The sequence below is a fragment of the Bactrocera latifrons genome, unplaced genomic scaffold, assembly GCF_001853355.1.
Source record: "Bactrocera latifrons isolate USDA-ARS-PBARC rearing strain unplaced genomic scaffold, ASM185335v1 scaffold_153, whole genome shotgun sequence".
In the NCBI taxonomy this organism is placed as follows: Eukaryota; Metazoa; Arthropoda; class Insecta; order Diptera; family Tephritidae; genus Bactrocera; species Bactrocera latifrons.
The window spans coordinates 664,825-678,231 of record NW_017534997.1 but is presented as its reverse complement, the minus strand read 5'-3'; the positions used below and the strand labels follow the sequence as shown (position 1 = coordinate 678,231).

At 36.6% G+C, this 13,407-nt stretch overlaps 1 protein-coding gene across 2 annotated transcripts in view; it reads left to right on the top strand.

Moving 5' to 3' along the window:
- LOC108965997 (hemicentin-1) overlaps window positions 1–13,389 on the top strand; it is a 16,616-nt gene extending 3,227 nt beyond the window's left edge. Inside the window, exons 2-6 of one of the 2 annotated variants that reach the window (XM_018928691.1) lie at window positions 8,410–8,967; window positions 10,870–11,127; window positions 11,449–11,567; window positions 12,381–12,589; window positions 12,984–13,389. In XM_018928691.1, coding sequence (XP_018784236.1) covers window positions 8,410–8,967; window positions 10,870–11,127; window positions 11,449–11,567; window positions 12,381–12,404 — 959 coding nt within the window. In that variant the 3' untranslated portion in view covers window positions 12,405–12,589; window positions 12,984–13,389. Of the gene's footprint in view, window positions 1–8,409; window positions 8,968–10,869; window positions 11,128–11,448; window positions 11,577–12,380; window positions 12,590–12,983 lie in introns of both variants that reach the window. The other variant, XM_018928692.1, reaches the window with a different exon arrangement.
- The last annotated feature ends 18 nt before the right edge of the window (window positions 13,390–13,407 follow it).

Sequence of the window (13,407 nt, the reverse complement as noted above, 5' to 3'; positions counted from 1 at the left end):
ATTATATTGCATGGTATTTCTCTTTCCACTATGAATTTTGCGCTGAAAGTATGTTAGAAAGCTATATTAAAAATATTATGAAAGGCATTTAATGTCAAGCAACATACTCCGCGCGATGCTAATCTGAAAACGCGCAGATATTAAGCAAATAGCTCAAAATTCCAATTGTGTAAAAATGCGTGTACGCAACTTAAGGAAAGTTAAAAAATGCTTTATACACATTTACGCATAATTCTTAGAACTCATCAGTTATAAATATATAATTTTGTGAGTAAACGTGTACATCAAAGCAAGTTGCAACGTTTCACATTCCGGCATCGTTTACAATTCGGTACACACTGTGCAAGCAGCAATAATAAATTAAAATTGTATTAAAATAACATTTACGTGGGAAGCTACACGCATGTAAAACATCATTATCCAATAATTGACAAAGCAAAAAAGCAAACACAGCAATTTAGAGTGTATCTGAGAAAGTTTTCAACGTCAGCACGCAAGCATAACACCAGGTCTTTACATTGAGTATCTGCCAACACTAATGCCTGCTTCATCCCTACAATTGCGAGCAGACGTTGCTCATTCATGTGTCACTTTCGTTATATCGAAGAATGCAAATTTTGTATGTATTTTTAGGCTTCGAAAAGTAAAAAACCAAAAAAAAAAAAAATAAAATAAAAATAAGAATAAAAAAACAACGTTAACTTCAATAGCACCGAAATTTCAGTACAAATAAAAAGGGTTTCCAACTAGCTCTACTTTAGACGTTCAGTATATATGGAAGCTGTGTAATGTATGAGTAGTATAGCAGTAATAATCTAAGCAATTTTGTCAATAATTTTACTAATGTTTTAACAAAGAATTGTAATTTCATTTAGGTCAAATTTAGTTAAGATACCTCATAAAATAAAAAATAAAAATTTACAAAAGCATTATTTTGCCGTTTCAAATGAGCAGCTTTTTGAGGAGAAAAAGTTGTGTGCAAAATTTCAGAACAATACTTCAGAAACTTAGTTAGAGGGCAGACAGACGGAATTTGCCGAATCGTTGACCCATATATATTCTTTAAGTATTCTTCGTAGATCAAACGTTAATACTTGCTTTACATGTTCTGAATACGTGAAAGATTAGGTTGTCAAAAAATTCTTGCGGTATTTTCGTTAGTTGGCGCTGAGAGCGCGTAGTTCTAGTTTTATTCGTCGCATCGGGTCATGCTATGTATACCTTTTAGGAAGGCTCATTTCCGATACCGTTTCCATTTCCACCGCACAACGATGGTTTCAACGTTTTCGGTCTGGTGTAGAGGTGGTCGAAGTTGCGCCACGCTCCGGAAGGCCTGTCGTCGAAAATTGCGATAAAATCGCTGAGTTGGTCGAAAGAGAAAGGCATAGTAGCAGCCGTAGTATCGGTAAAGAGCTGGGTATGAGTAAGAAATACCGCAAGACTTTTTGACAACCTAATATATACCACATAATACAAATACTGAAAGTATTATTATATGTTATTATATGATTGCCATTTGAAACACCCTATTGCGAAGATATGTGTGTATCTATATGATAATTAAAGCTGCACTCCCACACACATATAACAAAAGTGTATATGCATATACCAAATAGAATATAGAATACAAATCAACTGACACATCAATGACACTACTAGCTGAATTTTGGTTAACTCTAACTTTCAAAAGGCGCGTGTATAAATTTGACAGCTGTCGGAATTATATCACTTTGAGTGAAGCAACTTTTGTTATTGTGAAAAAAATGAATAAAAAGTAATTTCGTTCGTTGATAAAATTAGAGTTGAAACAACATTTGCTTTGATGACGAGTTTCTAGACACTACCACAAGAAAATTAAAGATCAAGGATTGGTATCGTAAGCTTATGAGTAGAAGTGGTGAAATGAGCACACAAAACTGGTGAACGTATTGGGCGCCCAAAAGTGGTTGCTACCGACGAAATCATCAAAAATGTCGACAAACTAATTTCAGACGAACGTAAAGTGTAGTTTTTTACAGATAGCAGGCTCTCTAAAGATATTAACATTATTATCGGTTATTATTATTTACGGTTTGAGATAGCTTTATGTAAAGTGGATGCCGCGCGAGCTCACTTTTGACGAAAAACGACGACGAGTTGATGTTTTCGAGCAGGGTTTTAGATGTGCAAGCATAATAAACCTGAGTTCTTGTATCGATATGTGACAATGCACACCATCATTACACTCCGGAATCTAATCGACAGCGATTGGACCGCTCCAAAGCTTGGCATAAAGCAACACTTGCCTGGCAAGGTTATGGCACCAGTATCTTGGATGCCGCTGGATAAATTTTTATTGAATACCTTGAAAATGAAAGGACTGCATAGCTACTGCGTAGCATAATTGAACCGCTAGTAGAACGAAATCGCTGAAAAGCGCCCGCATTTGAAGCAAAACAGAGTGCTGTTTCACAAAGGCAATACACAGTGTCAGAAGTCTGTGAAACTGATGGAAAAACTAAAATCCATGAATTGGGCTTGGGACTTGGCTCTGAATCCATCCCATTCTCCACATGTGGTCCCCAGGACTATTTTCTGTTCTCAGAACTCAAAAGCATGCTCGCTGGAAAGGAAATAGTCGCGAATAAGCAGGTGATCGCCGATACTGAGTTCTATTTTGCAGCAAAGTCAAAGTAATAAATCGTCAATTAAAAGACAAATATTTCATATGTAAAGCAAGTTATAGTAGCAATCATAGTAAGTGAGAAATTTATTAGTAGCACCCTATTGTAACAGTTTCGCAGACAGCTGTTTTTATTTCTCATGTCCTTAATTCTACACAATTTTTTCACCAGCAATATGCTCACTGCCGGCAACTACAGTTTACATGTATTCAAAATGCAAATTAATTTTCCATTTACTGCCACAACTTGTAGCACCAATTTTGCAATTACTTTTTGCTGTTGAATTTATTTAACGAAATGCTACTACAAACGATTTCCGCCGTGTTGGGACTACAACTTTCAAATAGCTTTATAAATATTGTATATTTAACAACTTTCCTAGAAATTTAAGCGCTGTCTTTGTACGCAAATATACTCTTAAAAGTATATTTATGTACTGCTTAGTACAATTTCGCACGCACCGCATTCGGTTGCTTGCAAGAACTTCCCTTCGGGACTCGCACACAGTGTGAGTAGGCTACAATGTCAGTTTGTTTAAATATTCGTCTTCTCTTTCAGGAGAAAGATTGAGAAAACTTTCTGCAAGTAGTATGCTGCTGTGGTAGTGTTGGAATTTGGCTGCGAGCAAAAGTTCAAATAAGTGGAATTGTTTCTTACGGCATTGACGAGTAATCCACTCTGAAGCTTAGCAAATATGCTTGCATATACGTATGAACATTTGCACATAATTTTTAAAGCAATATTAAATGTGAAGGTGTATTTCGAGTATGTAGATTATGAATATTTGAGCCACAGTTTTTGTCTGCGAGCTGGACTTATAAGTTTCTCATCAATTTTGATATTGAATGCAGTGTAAGTATTCGGAGTGCTCACTATGGTGATGTGGGGAAATTTTCGCAGATAATTATAATTGTTTTCCATATAAAGAAAGATTTTTTTTTTGGTTCTGTTTACTAAGGTTTCTTCGAATTATTCTGCTGTAATCGTAGTATACATAGTGAGTTGTCGGGGCAAACATGAGGAAAATGACAAGCAGCAAACTATACTGAGCTTACATAAGACGAAGTATCCACATATCGGTTTATATAACACTACAAAAGCTACAGTAAAAGAGCACTAAGACCTACTAAATGTACCCAAAAACTCATCGACTTAAACTCATCGACCATAAACTATCAGAAAATCACATTACTTTAAGTTTGGTAAACCTACGTTGGAATAGGATAATAAATACAAATGGCAAATCGATATTTTCCGTTAGTAAGCATACATGCCACATTAATCATTTCGCAACTGTGTTTTAGTTCATAAAGGCATAATAATCTGATCAATAATCCTCAATACACATAAACTGCTGACACTCGTAAATCATTTATAACACATGTAATCGTGTGTGATCAGTAAAGTCAACAAAACGTATGCCAGCAAAGGCGTCCCACAGCGTTTCGACGAATAAGCGATTTACTACTACACTTAAACACTCGTACAGTGGTGTGCAACGAAACCAGCACATCTCCACTGTAAAGTTCCCAGGCTGCAACCGACAGTAATGAGCGTTGACAACTTCAACTTGTGTTCGAATATTTTATTTTATTTTTCTAATCTTTGTTTTAATTTCTTTCTCGTTTGAGTCCTCGAAACACTTTTCATAAGCACTTTCGGAATGGCCTCCTGCTTCTTCACTATTCTTCTTTGTTGAAATGAAATCAAATCGAACCATTTCTGAAGCGAACGGTCCCAGGAGACGAAAAGTGGATCAAATACGACAATAATGTGCGAAAAAGATCGTGGTACAAGCGTGGTGAAGCTCAACAAATGGTCGCAAAACCAGTGCTGACGCCTCGGAAGGTTATGCTCAGTGTTTGGTGGGATTGGAAAGGAATCATACACTGTGAGTTGCTTCAGCTTGGTCGAATGAATGATTCTACATTTTACTGAAAACCACTGATGAGATTGAAGCAACCAATCGAAAAAGGCTAGAACTGATCAACGGAAAGTGCTGCGTCTTCCATCAGGACAACGCTGGAGCATACACATTTTCGATGTCTTGGTCAAAGTGGGTGAGCTTGGCTGGGAAGTTTTAATGCCCTGACTTTGATCTATCGTACAACCATTTTTTTTTTGTTTTTTGGTCAATGCAGAACTCCCTTAATGGAGTAAAGTTGGCTTTAAGAGAAGCCTGTGAAAATTACTTGTAGCAGTTTTTTGTCGAGAAAGCAGAAAAGTTTTACACTAATGGAGTAATGTCTCTAGCGGAAAAATGGCAAAAAGCGGTCGACCAAAATGGTACATATTTAGTTTATTAAAGTTTATTATAAATATAAAACAAATAAGTTGAAGTTGGATTTTATTATTAAGTAATGTAAATGTGGCATCACTATACTTCTTATTATTTTTAAACTGTTCTTGTGTATATGATACTCAATAAACTCAGTCGTCCTCTTACATGGAAACTGCGTGTATGTAACTTTTTCGACTACCCTATATAAAGGTTAGATATAGGTAAATTAAAAACAAAGAAAAAAAAATTCGAATCACCAGTGTGTATAACCCCAAAGAGTGTTTAAAAAATACCTGGAATCTTAATTTTTTAACTATTTTCTACCACTGTACTAATGTATACTAAATACACACATACTAAAAATATTTATTGCACTCTGTGAATACAAAAACCTGCAAATATAAGATGAAATCTCCAGCAGGATTAAAATTCGGTTAAACTTGTTTGTGGCTTGCGTATGCAAATGCAATTAAAACATAGCATCTGTGCTTTGAGACATTTTTGCTCCGACAGAGTATTGATTAAAAGTGCATTGATGCAAATGACAAAAGATTTTATGAAGGAATGGCATTTACTTGACATTTATAACCACATGTCAAATTGTTTTGTAAATAAATACACTGAAATATTCTTATAAAGAAAATATTCATTATTTTCAAGGCTGTAATTGGGCAATAATTAATGAAAGTAGCTAATAATGCTAAGGCCAAATGTGCCAACGATAGCTTGTGGCTATAAATTATCTGAATATTAAGATCAAAAGGCATTCAATTAAATTAGTAAAATGATGCTTCTCAGCCATATTTTCGTATTTCTTGTAACAAGCTGCAGGGCGTATAATATTATATTTGTTTTTTTGTTTTTTTTTGTTATAAAACAAAGTAGAGTAGGTAAAATTTGACAGCCAGATGCATATATCTGACTGTTTGTCTTTCTAGGCCATAATTAGTGTCGGCACTATACTATTGATTAGTAAAACTGAGTATTTCCAAATTAATAGTTAACTCACAAATCTAACTCTTATTGGAAATTATAGCTTATTACCATAAATAACACCAAATTATTTTCAGCAACGCTTTACAAATGCCAGAACAGCCATACCACTTGCTTATTATGCTAAGTTTAACTAAATTTGTTAACTATTTTAGGGCATATTAACCGCTTCTTTGCAATATATGTGAATATTATTTTGTATTAAATAATCTTCCAATTTCATAGATTAATAAGCAAAACTATTTAGGCCAATTTGTTTTAAGATTCCTGTATTTGATTGAATTTTGCGATTGGGTTCGTAGACCCAGGGTTAAGTGAATATTTTACGCACGCATAATCAAGCGAATGGGTCTGGTTGTGAACGAGCACAAGGGGTAATATCTCTTGTCAACAAATAAATTGTCAGCGTATTTGCGACTTGGCTCAACCGTCGCTATTGACAGTCATAACCTTGAATTAGTAGATAATTTCGCCTATTTGGAACCATCATCAACACCAAAAACAATATCAGCGTTGACAGCCAACAGTCTTGACAACGTTTGCTACTTTAGACTGAGTAGTCAATTGCTCTCACTACTCTATATCATTCATTACTCCCATTCTGCTTTATAGTGCGCAGACATGGATAATGGTATTATCTTTTGAGTCAACCTTAGCAGTGTTTGAGAGAAAGGTTTTGTGAACAATTTATGGTCCTTTGCGCATTGGCAACGCCAAATATCGCACTTCATCGGAACGATGAGCTACACCAGATATACGGCGACATTGACATAATTCAGCGAATCAACAGATATCGGCTGTTGTCCGAATGTGCAGTTCATCTGTAAAAAAAGCTTTATCTGTACAACCGATATATCGTTAAGCTACTCTTGACCGATAGTTGACATTATTTGGTTATAGAAAGCTTTGCGTTCAACAAAGAAAATGTTTTATAGTCTCCTCTTCTAATGTCTTACATTTTCTGCTATATAGTGTTACTAGTTTAACGGCATGTCTATAGATTAGACAGTGCGCTGTTAGCACTTCTACTCGAGTTCTCATGCCATTCCTTTTGAATTTGAATAGTCGTCATGTGCGGCACATATTCCTTTCATGCCTCGATTGCCTTGTTATTGTGGAAGTTCAGAATTGACTCCAACGAAAATCAGTAAATCAAAGAAATATCAATTTTTTTTTTTACGGCATCTAGTTGTAAGATGGCGCCTAATCTGGCTAGTTCAGAACACACTGCAGATTTATCGTAGAATTGGTTGCTGTGTTCGCTATCAATATCTTTGACGAAACTATTAAAAACTTTATTGATTTCAATGGCGATTGGTTATCTGTACATCTAAGTGCATTTGGGTACCTAATTTTGTTTAAAACGCATCATTTTCTACTCGATTATCTAGTTTGGGCCCAACTGCTTTGCTGCTTATTCCATCGTTCCTGTCCCCCAGTTTCTTATCCAGTCTATTCTGGAAGAGGGAGCAATATTAAGGACCAGTTTTAAGTTGAATTCTATAGGGTTTCGAAAAAACGTGGTATTTGATAGAGACTAGAATTAATTAAGTATTTTAGAATGCCCTTTTTACAGATGACTAATAGCGAGTATTGTTTCACTATAAGATTTTATTTCGCTGCCAGTTGCTTTTGCTTACAGAACTAGTTTGTTGGCAATAGATGTCAAAGGTGCCCGGTTTGACGTTGTTCTAAGTGCTCAACTGAAGTACATATTGGCTGTTATTTGTATGTTTGCCACATGCCATTCTTTTTCATTATTGGCCACCTCCGCTGTACAAAGCCATTGATTTAACCGAAGCGTTAATCTCTATTTGAGCTCCATACATGCTCTTACGATTGTTTTATTCACCCTAGCGTCTAAGTTTAGTTTTCAGGAAAGTTTTACTTTATTAAGAAGATTATTTTTCATAATTAGGCATTTCGAGGAGTCTGTATAATATTTTTTTTTCTTCTAAAAATTTCGCTAGATTTTGTGATGGCCACCTACCGAAGAATGTTAGATGAACACAGCTGTTACACTAGCATGTAGCAACATGTTGCAAGAGTATAAAAAAGTATATTTCTAAGCAAAAAATATGTTGAAGACAGTTGATCTTATTGCGTGGTGTGTGTGCGAAAAGCAATCGAAATGTATCTCTGACTGCCTACTGGACAGTGATAGGCGACAAATTGAGAATTTGCAAACAGAGCACGTCCCTTTCAGATTGCCCGCATACAGCTGAGTAAGCCAAATAATGGTTTTCGGTTAATTTGCTGAAATTAGGGATAATGCCAGCAATGAGACGATTTAGCTATGCCACTACTTACTATATACTTAAAATGTACAAATTGGATACTTTGTGATAAGAATGAATGTTGTTTGTGTGTGCATTGGACTAAAGGTCTTTGTAGGATTGTGCCAGGTAATCTCAGCAGCGGCGCATACAGTTTCAATGTTCTACTACACATAAATTCTTTTTCTCGTTTCAGCATTCGAAGGTACAACCAGATATCCACCACATCACCATCGCCCGCCTCCCCAAAATGCGCTCACTTCAAACGGACACCATCACCCACAACAACATCATTTCGACACAATATCGCTAGCAGGCCACCTAGCCGGCTCGTCACTTGTGTCATCCTCATCGCCAGCGCTCGCATCATTATCACAGCTCGAGCTGTCCAATGTCATCGTGGATAGTTTCGAAGGTGTGGGCGGTGTAGCAGGTGGCGTCGGTGAGCCGCAATTTGAAAATACCACCGAACGTGAGGTGATTGCGGCTGTCGGTACGACCGCACGGTTGCACTGTCGTGTGCGAAATCTGGGAGATCGAGCTGTGTCATGGATACGTAAGCGTGACCTACATATACTTACTATCGGCATCATGACATACACGAACGATCAGCGTTTTTTGGCGCGTCACACCGACAACTCGGACGAATGGGTGTTGAAGGTGGTGTCGGTGCAGCCGCGCGATGCTGGCGTTTACGAGTGTCAGGTGTCGACAGAGCCGAAAATTAGTCAAGCGTACAAGCTGATGGTTGTGAGTGAGTATCGCGAACATTTATATAGTACAACACACACACCAATAGGCATAAAAAGCAATGTGATTGGTAATAATAAGAAATTATTTCTATGCTGGCGTCGTTTATTTATCAATAAAAATGCGAATTGAATAGATACTATATTAAAGGAAAATCTCATAAGCTTCAGCGAGAAGTTAGAAATACCTAAAAAGCTCAACTCAACTATTACATTCGCGCCTAATACGCACTCAAGTCCGTATTTGAATCGGATTGATATTTTTTCCCTGTTTGCTACAATCTTTTACGCTCGTGTGAAGTTTGATTCAAGTCATTTACTGGCCACGGAGGCATTGAAGATATGGAAGAAGTGGAAGAACATTGGAGAGTCTATTTTTTAAAGACCGCCAATGTTTGAGTGACACTAAGCAGTTAAAGAAGATCGTGATGCCAACGAAAACTAAATTCATACAAGTCATCCCTCCAACTTTACTAATGACGATAGCATAAAAAATGTGCTTTAAAATCGTCTGGTTGGCAATAGAGAGTTTACATAGGATTCTGTCATCTCTTATGGATATGATAACCTTGCGTTTGTAACATTATAACCTGACGTTTGTAACATATGAAATTTAGCGTTAGAGACCTTTTAGTCGATAAGTAGATTTAGCCATGCACGACTGCCTGTTTGTTGTCCATCTGAGCGACTAGCAGTTTTTGAGATATTGATCTGAAATTTTGCACAGGCCCTTTTCTCCTCAAGAAACTGCTCATATGTCAGAATTGCCTATATCGGACCTTTATACCATATAACTGCCATACAAACTAAACGATCGAAACAAAGCGCTTATATGTAAAACTTTTTGATTTCACGAGATATCTGCAAGAAATTTGGCATGGGATATTATCGAAGACAATCACGTATTCTCCGAAGAAACTGTTTAAATCGAATCACTATGGCTTGCAGCTGCCATACAAACTGACCAATCAAAGTTGTTCAGAAAAAGATTTCCTATTCGTGAAGTTTACCTATTTTATGTTTTATGTTATATGTATGTTCAAATACGAGACTCGTCGCAAACAATATGAAAGCACGAAGTGAAGGTCATCACTTAAGCTTCATAATCGCCTAGTTTGTCTTCCTCAGACTTTTTTTTTTTGTTTTTGCATTCGAAACTCAAAAATCCGCTTCGCACAACGCATTAGGAGTACATTGGTCCTATATTTAGACGCAGATTGTACCAATCAAGGGAAAAAATGTATTGATTCGGTTTGCTCGCGCTATTTATATGGAGCAAGGCGCTTAAAATTTTGAGCTCGAGTATTTACAAGTGAATTAGTCACCTCGTAGGTTTGAAGAAAATGACTTAATATGACATTTTAATATAAATTACACACTTACACATACTTCACACTAGAAATATATATGAATTTGTACCAGCAACCGCCTCCAACTTATTACCATTACAAGTACTTGTTGTAGCCATTAATTACGACAATTTCTTACACGGCAACCACTCTAACAGCGCCCGCTTATGGCCTCCCTTTTGACTAATCGCAAAATATGCTTTTTTTCTCTCGCTTTTTCAATGGGCCTATCCGTGCTGCCGCCGCTGCTTGATATTCCATTTTGCCTTTTTCGCAATTAACGCTGATTACGGCAATGAAATGCAACGGCAATGTAAACGCCCTGCTGACGCTGCCGCCTTCACCATACACGTCGATATCAATACCAAACTCAACGCATAATCATTGTGCCAATAACACGGTCACACAACAACATCAACTCGACGGGCGCTCACATTAAATAAATCCACCGAATGCAATACACGGACTCGTCGTGCGCTGTACTATTTGTACGGTTGGCTGGCGCTGTTGATGATGATTACGATAATGATGATGATGATCGGAACGTTTTGACTGCAGCATCAAAAGCGCAGATACTGTCGAATCGTGAGCTTTACATACAAAGCGGCAGCGATATAAATCTGACGTGCATCGCACCGCAAGCGCCCGGCCCGTACACGCATATGATGTGGTACAAGGACAGCGAATTAATTAACGACTCAACGCGCGGTGGTATTCGTGTCGTGTCGGAGCAGCAAATGAAGACAAGCAATTTGGTGATATCGCGGGTGCTGCACCGGGACTCCGGGAATTACACATGTGCAGCAGATAATTCAAGTAAGTATCGTCCGCTGCGTGCCACCACCCGCACAATTGTCAGCACACAGTTCGAATTTTACTTGCATTTGCAACTGTTTTGTTGCGTGCTCGGCTCATGCGAATGTACCAAGCATACGATTGGCTGCTCGGCGTACACATGAGCGGCTCATGTATGCACATGGATGCTCATTATGTTGGCATTATTGCAATTGGAATTCTTATTAGCCAACGTGGACGGTGTTGAGCGGGTGTCGGACAGGTGTATGCGGTAGTTTGGCGTTGCTTTTCATATGATTTCGATTGCAGCAGCATATTAATATGTTTGATTAACACTTACAGATTCGGATAGTGTGTTAGTGCATATCATCAAGAGTGAGCAGCATGCGGCCATGCAACATGAGCTTGCCACGCGCATGCAGACGCCGCGACTGATGCTGGTATTACTGGCATTTTTCTATGTGAGTTGAGTGAGTTTCGCAAATACATATTTACTAATACACACACACATACTGCCGAGTGCGATTGTATACATTTACAGTGGCGAGCGTGTAACAAAAATATTAATTACTTATATGTAATTTGTGCATTTCAATGCAACGCAATTTGAGATACATATTAGGTGGGGTCATAAAATTTTTTTTTTTTTGGTCTTATTACTACGAAAAATAAGTTCTTAGATAGTTGTTTGAAAAGCTCTCCAAGTATGAACTCTTGGTTGTGACGGTACAATCGTCTGCTTGAATTATTTTTCTGCTTTTTTTATTATCCGATAAAATAAAAAGTTATCTTCCTTCCAACTATTTAAAAATTATTTAATTTCACAGGTTTTGTAGAAAAATGCGGGATTTAGAAAATGGTCTGCAACGATTTTTTTTTTTCAAGTTAGCCGCTTAAAAGATATTTAAGGTTGAAATTTAATTATTTTTAGGCAATTTTTCTGCACATAAATTTTATAATCCAATGAAAAAATTTTAATTGCAAAACTAATAGTTTTGTAAAAAAGCATGAATTTTATAATCCAATAAAAAAATCTGAATTACAAAACTCAAAGTTTTGTAGCGAATTCACTGCTCTAGAGTACACTTCTCAGAGTATCAAGTGAAAACAAAAAAAAAAAATTTTTTTTTTTACCCACCCTAATATGTAATATATGCGCATATGTGTTCCACGCTACACTCTCCTACGCGCCATTCTAATTGTATACAGGTGTGGCATAATAAGTTTTTGAGGCTAATTTTTATATTTTCCTCATTATTTTCTATAATACACAGTTATTCGAGCGTGCAATCAAATGAATGGAGTACGGTTATGAGTTAGTGTAATTAAAATTAAGGATTAGCAACAAAAACAATAAGATACTTGAAATTATTGAATAAGCAGCAGAAAATAATACTACTAAATAAGTCTTACAGTTGCCACAGCTTAGCTATTCGAAGCGCATATGCAGTGGAGAGACGACAATGGAGATGCGCATGTGAAGGTAAGTCGCCACACAAACTGTGTACATATTGTCAGCTAAAATGCAAAAATCGTATCAACAAAAAAAAGTCAAACTGAGTTTTTATTTCGTAAAATTTTCTGCTACCGCTGTCAGATATAACCAATATATAAGCAATATATAAGCAATATATAACTAATATATAACCAATATGTAAGTAATATATAACCAATATATAAGCAATATATAACCATTTTATAACCAAAACAAATTTTTTTTTGGAAAATGTGTAGTTTAAAATTACAACGTTTTTCCTTCGCCTGTGAACTTATTTGTGATTTTACGTTATTTTGCATTTTAGGTGCATATATTAATTAATTATTGCAGTATTCTGCGTTTTGTATTGAACTAACTATTGTTTAATTGCGTAAACTAGACGCTGCACTCACCACTCAGCACGCTTGCGTCAGCACAATTGCAGAGCCAAAGAAACCAAATAACCAAGACAACGAATGTGCGTTGAGTTATACGTTGATGGAAGGACGCGCCGCTGCTGCAGCACAATTTGCGTACATTTGTGTGCACAAGAGACTTGATAATTGTTAGTTGTTTTTACATATAGCTGTCTGATAGCTGTAACTGATCCTTTACTTGCTGTTAATTCACGATTTCCCATTATTTGCTATTTGCGTTTTTTAGCTTTAATGCGATATTTTCGGTAGGTATGTATGTATATTCTGAAGCGTTATATTTCACTTGTAAATGTAGTTAATTATACATAATTTGTAAGTATTTTTGTACTTAATAATAGCTGATAAGTTAAGGATTTTAAGTGAATGTGTATGTGTGTGCGAGGGAGT